Source organism: Tupaia chinensis, unplaced genomic scaffold (assembly GCF_000334495.1).
Source record: "Tupaia chinensis unplaced genomic scaffold, TupChi_1.0 Scaffold000708_1, whole genome shotgun sequence".
Lineage (NCBI taxonomy): Eukaryota > Metazoa > Chordata > Mammalia > Scandentia > Tupaiidae > Tupaia > Tupaia belangeri.
In genome coordinates this window covers 448,955-455,125 of record NW_006160231.1, presented here as the reverse complement: position 1 = coordinate 455,125, position 6,171 = coordinate 448,955, and the positions used below count along the sequence as shown (strand labels likewise).

The following is a 6,171-nucleotide window of genomic DNA, read 5'->3' as shown; positions in this document are numbered from 1 at the left end:
AGGAACTCGTGCTGCACACTCTATTCTCAGCACTGTCCTTTCTCCGCCTAAGCTTTCAAGAGTGCCACTGAGGTCCAGAAGGGTCTCTGCCCAGCTCCGTATCTGGCTCTTATATTCAGTGAGTCCTCATGCCAGAAACCTGGGAGTCGTCCTGGCTTCCTCACCTCCCTCACCCCACGTTCAATCTATCACCAGTTTCTGTCCACCACTTCTTCATCCACCCATGGCCACTCCCATGCCCCACACTATCTCTTGCCCCAGACTGCAGTTACGTCTCAACCCTGACTCCCTTCTCATATTCCCTCTGCGGCCATTTCCCTCCATCTTCCTTTTAGCTTCTAGAAAAGCCCTGCTTTGATTCTCGTAACAACCCGACGAGGGAACTACCTCATACCTCTCTTGCATCTCCTCTGCAACTCCTGGTCCACGTCACGCCTATGGCTCCCCTTCCATGCAAGAACGGAAGCCGGGCTCCTTAACGCAAGGGTCAAGTCCCTTCGGGGACAGCCCCGTGTCCTCCTGTCCAAACCCAGCCTTTCTGTTGTCCTGTTCTCACGCTCATGCCAGAACACACGCAAGACCACCATGTCCCCTGGCTTCTGGGAATTTGCACATGCTGTTCCTTTTGCCTGGAATCCCCATCTCCTCTGCCTCTTTGGTGAACCGAAGCCTTTCCTAATGCCCTCTTCCCAGCTAGAACGTGCTGGCAGGAGGAGGTCTTTCTCTTGGTGTGAGCACTTCCCACCTCAAGACACATGTTTGTTCACATGCCCATTTTCTCACTTAACAGGCGATCTTGAAACGGAACAGTGTTTATTCATCTTTTTTACCCCCTTCATCAAGCTGAGTGCCCATCTGTACATGTGCACTTACAGTAACTCGGTTAGTCCTCATAACCCTGCAAGTCGGGCCTGTTTTACAGAACAGAAAATGAAGGGCCAGAGAGGCTAGGCAACATGCCCTAGCTCCCACAGGCTAAAAATGGGAGGGGTTGAGATCGGAACCCAAATCCACTTGGTTCTGGATTCTGTGTTGTGCACCATGCACCTGGGCGCTGTGAGGCAAGTGAGTGGCGCCCGACACGCTGCAGGTGTGCAGCAGCAGCTGGACTGGCTCGGAAGCGGGGCCAGAGTCAGAGAGCCCACCTTCTTGGTGCCATAGAGGGTCTCCAGCAGCTTCTCCTGTGCAGACTCAAAGCGCTGGTCCAGGCTTGAGGTTGTCTTCTGCACCAGGTTCCAGATCAGGTAATTGTTCAGGACACTGGCACCCAGACCGAATCATAAGGAAAGGGCAGGTGGGGTACCCCTTCTCCCCCAAAGGAGCTCCAGGAATGTACAGGCAGCAGGAGTCCTGAGAGGCATCTGGGGAAGCCCTCCCGAGTCCTTTCACCCTGGACCCGCCCCGCCTCGCCTATAGAGCAGGTTGGAGCAAGCTGTGAGACCAGAGAGCACGTGGCCTCCTGAAAGCCTGACCCGGAGGAAGAGCCTGGGCGGTCCAGCTCAATGCCTGGCAGGCCCAGGGTCTCATACCCACTGCCCTGCCTGTCAGTGCCAGTGTGCTGTGCCCAGTGCCTGCCAGAGACCCCATCAAGCCGAGTCCAGCCCCTGCACCCAGGGTCCCCCTACCTCGGGTCTGTGCGGTTGATGAGCTCCGACACCTGCTGCAGATAGTCCGTCCCATATACCACCACAGGCTCTGACTCACTCAGCTCCAACGGCGACAGCAAGAAAGACAAGAACTCCAGCCAGTCCATGGAGGGCGCCAGAGCCTGACAGCGGGAGAATTCTCAGGCCCTACCTGCGGCCTGGCGGCCAAAAGGCCCTTCCCCCACGGACATGCAGTGGCCTGGGAGCCCTTCCCGTTGCCATGGCAACAGCTACTGGCTGCTGGTGACTCCTTCCGGCAATAAACCCTTTTCCAGGCTGGAGCGCTCTCCATCTGGGTGTCTGAGCACTTCTTGTACGAGAACGACCGTGTGTGCTCGTCAGCTGAGTCATACACTTTCAAATATCCTCCTAACAGTCGATAGGGTACCACTCCTGACACCTCCCCCACACAGGCACGCCTGGCCTCTCTTCCAGAGCCATCCCTTCCCTAAGCGCTCCCGGACCGACCCTGCAGGGCTGCCTCCTGCTGCCCAGCAGAGGCTTCTGTACCTACTCTAATTGTTCCGTAGACAACCCGTGCACACACCAACATTTAACCCCACCCCCCATGCATCTCCAGGCAACGAGAAAGGGACTGAGGGATGGCCCAGTGAGAGCTGGCCTAATGGGGACACAATTCTTCTTTCTGGGGTAGCAACAGTGTAGCTGGGAGGCTCAAAAAGGCAAGGAAAACAGGAACTGATTGACTGCCTCAGAAAGATGTCACGCAGGGAAGCCAGGGATCCGTGCCAGGGGCTGGCCCTCCCAGGTGTCCCCTGCCCACCCCACCTGCAGCTCCGAGATGCTCATCTTGTGATAGATCTTCTCCTCATCGCGCCGCTGGTCCTGGGGCACCGTGATGTTGGCCAGCTGGGTCTCCAGCTCCAGCACCTGCTGCATCTGCGTGCGGGTGGAGGCCGGCTGTCCCCCCAGCAGCAGCCCCAGCTCCTCCATGTAGTCCAGGTAGGCTGAGAGCACCTGTGAAGGCCGGGCAGTCCTCAGCACCCAGCCTCGAGCACTGCTGGGGCTGAGCGCCTCTGTCCCAGCCGCCTCTCTGTCCCTCCTCTGCTCCACCCTCCTGCGAAGCCTCCCCGGACAGCTCCGTTCCAGTCCCGGCAGTGCTTACCACCATCTCTGCGCGCTATTTTGGGCGCACTTGTTTATCATCTGCTTCCCCAAGGAGACGGGAAGTCCAGCGAGCACTGCTCCAGGTTACGCGGCACTTCTGCCCGGACCCCCAGGGCACAGGGCCCAGCACAGAACCAGTGCTCTAAGGTTCTGTCTGGTGGGTGGGCCTGCTTCCCCCAGCATGCCTAGTTGTCCCAGCCTATCAGTGGTCACGTGCCTTCCCTGAGTGGCTGACCGGACCCCACACAGAATCTGGTCCGTCCTGGCCTCGTGTCCCTTCCACGTCTCATCCTGCCAGGTCTCCAGCTTGCGGCTTTCTCCCCTCCCCTCTGGTCTCCGAGGGCAAGCAAAGCACAGAAAGGAACTGCTTAGTGGCCACGTCTGTATACGTAGGTCAGACTCTGTGGGGGCTTCACACATCACGTACCTTTGCCCTCCCAGCAACTCCGTAAAGTGGATATCAGTCCCATTCTACCCACAAGGAAACAGGCTTGGGCAGGTGAATGTCTTAAGTCGTATCACAGCCAGGCAGAGTCAAAATGTGGCCAGGTCTGATGGCTCTGGGGCTACTTAGCCCTGTACAAAGTTAGCTGCCTCCACCCCTCCTGGGACTTGAGCTCTGGGAGGGCAGGGGCCGTGTGGCTTTGCTCAGTGCTATAGTCTCTGCAGCACGCTGCCACAGAGCAGGTGCTTAATAAATATCTGTTGGATAAAGGGTATGAAAACCTGCTCTGACTTTTAGCCCTGCCAGCACTGACTTCCTGTGGCCCTCTGCCCAGAGACCACTCCCCCTGTTAGCCCTAACCCAGGCCGCTTCAATCACCAAAGACCATCTTCTCCACCTTCTCTCTACTTAGCTGAGGAGTTCTGGATTATTCAGTTCCATCCTCTGTATTGCAAGACTTCCTCCTTTTTATGGGAGAGGTTTTTGCTATAGGGCATGTGCACTCGCCAGAAAGACAGAGAGAGACAGAGAGACAGAAAGCGAGATATTACTCCCCGGGGAGGTGGCCACAATCCCTTCTCCTTTCTCCTCTTGGGATCTTGGGCACACACACACGTGCCTGGCGTGAGTTTAAGCCACCGGGTCCAGGACTCGAACCACGGTCGACTACATGGCAGTCCAGCAACATAGCCATTACGCCAACTGCTGGTCCCAAGATTTCCTCTTTATCCACCTCTCATCTTCCTGCTGCTGGTGTCAGAGGAAAAGCTCAGCGTACCAGCCCCGGTCAGCCTGGCTCCAGAGGAGGTGAGCCCAACCGATGGGCTCACGTTGCCCCCCACCGCCCCCCGCCTGCTGCCCCCCCACCGCCCCCCGCCGCCCACCTCCCTCTCTTGAGCTCAGGACTTGCTTTCGTTTGTTTGTTTTAATTACGAGAGGGCATGTGTGCTCACTGGAGAGACACAGAGACAGAGACAGAGTGGAGAGAAAGCACCCTCCAGTAGGATGTGATGTCAACCCTCTCCATCCCTCCATCCTGTGGGGGCTTGGACATGCACACACATGCACCCAGCACGTGTTTCAAGCTGCTGACTGGGATTCAAACCACTGTCGGTCACACGGGATCCAGCTCCCTCAACCACTGCGCTCTGAGGCCAGCCCAAGACTTCCTTCCGAGACTTTTCTGAACCCGACTGTACTTAGTTTTATCCTGCCTTTACCTCATGAGGCTGCAGCTTTCCCTAGATCGCGCACAGGAGGCTTCCTGCTCAGGGCAACCTATGACGCATGGGCAGCCACACTCAAGGCTTTCTCCCACCCTGTCCCAAGTGCTGGACGACATGTTCTCCCCTGCATCCTCACTGTTCTCTGCTCCCTTACTCCTGCGATATCAGTTCACACATCTTTTCACACCACCTCGGGTTCCCCTGTCTGTCTCTTCCAGGACGCATCCTAAACTTGACCCACATACCTGTCTGGAGGACTGGCCCACCTGCCCCTGCTCCCTCCTCCCACTGCGAATGGGCAGCAGCTGTACCCCTTCCGCCTCGAGGCTCTGCATGAGCCGCCTTTCCAGAATCCTCTCTTCTGGCTGCAGCCTGCCCTCACCCTACAAGGCTGGTTCTGGGCTATACTCACTCCTGGAACCACGGTCCCAACGACTGCTTACAATGGGACGACTGTGCAATGAGACATTTCATGTCTCCTCCCGTACCAGGGGGCAGCGGCAATGCCTTGTCACACCCGCCTGGAGGGGTCCAGCTGAGGAGTACTCGGTAACCACTTGTGAGTGAATGACAGAAGGACAGATGGCTCTCCCTTCGCTGACCCTGTGCTTCCCTCACCCCAGAAACTACGAGGGGCTCCTGTCCTTCCCCTTTCCTCCCCTTTCTCTCCTCTCTCCTCGGCCTTCCTGTAGGGCTCGAAGAGGCTCGAGCCCCCGGCTCCCTTCCAGCCCTCTCCCAGGACGCCCACTGGCTACTCCGTACGGGAGGTGCCCGTGTGCCACAAAAGCATGCATCTAGAACACGCAGCTTCCACAGTCCTCATGTCTGCCACACGCGGGGCATAAACTTGAACTCCCGCCCGAGACACTGCATGCGGTAGACGCCTCTCCTTTCTCTGTGCTATCGCCCTGCCTCCCCCTCCCCGAAGTATCCTAGGCTGTTCTCCTACAGAGACCCCTGGTTCTCTAAGGACCCCCCCCCATTGCACTATCACTCAGGCCTACAGCCTCAGCCATCTTTACCACTTTCTTCTTTATTTTTTACTTATTTAATTTTTTAAAAGAATTATTTTGTTCAACTTTATTTAATGATTTATTTTAATTTGACCAGAGAGGGACAGAGTGAGAGAGAAACTAAAAAAATAAGCTGGCAGGTTCAGGACTTGAACTGCGGGCTGCCTTGTGGGAGTCCAGCACCCTTAACCCCCATGCCACCTGCAAGCCCCTATTTTATTTTTTTAGAGAGAGTTTTGCTGTAAGGCACATGCACAGAGACAAAAAGTGAGAACTCACCCCCCAGGAAGGATGGCCAGGCCAAAATCCCTTCTCCACTCTCCTCTTGGGATCTTGAACACACACATACACACACACACACACACACACACACACACACGTGCCTGGCATGAGTTTTAAGTAGCCAGGTCGGAGACTCGAACTGTAGTTGACTACATGGAAGTCCAGCAACATAACCATTATGCCATCTGCTGGTCCCATACTCTTTTTTTTTTTTTTTTAAGTAGGAAGCCACCCATGCCAATTAGCAAGTACCCTTTTTATTTTTATTTTTAAAGATTCGCTATAGTGGGGCTGGCAGGTGGCCAGGTGGTCAAGGGCGCTGGGCTCCCACATGGCTGACCATAGTTTGAGTCTCAGATCTGGCAGGTTGCCTTCTCACTTTCTCTATCTCTCTCACTCTGGCCCTCTCTGGTCAAATAGAAAGAAAGAAA

General features: G+C 55.9%; 1 protein-coding gene across 1 annotated transcript in view; it reads right to left on the bottom strand.

Annotated features, from left to right (window-relative positions):
- The window catches only part of ECE2 (endothelin converting enzyme 2), a 17,100-nt gene that overhangs the window by 6,857 nt on the left and 4,072 nt on the right, over window positions 1–6,171 (bottom strand). The window contains exons 7-9 of the mRNA XM_006160758.3: window positions 2,436–2,624; window positions 1,626–1,768; window positions 1,146–1,260 (exon numbers count right to left, since the gene is read on the bottom strand). Of these exons, the coding sequence (XP_006160820.1) occupies window positions 1,146–1,260; window positions 1,626–1,768; window positions 2,436–2,624 (447 nt within the window). The remainder of the gene's footprint in view (window positions 1–1,145; window positions 1,261–1,625; window positions 1,769–2,435; window positions 2,625–6,171) is intronic.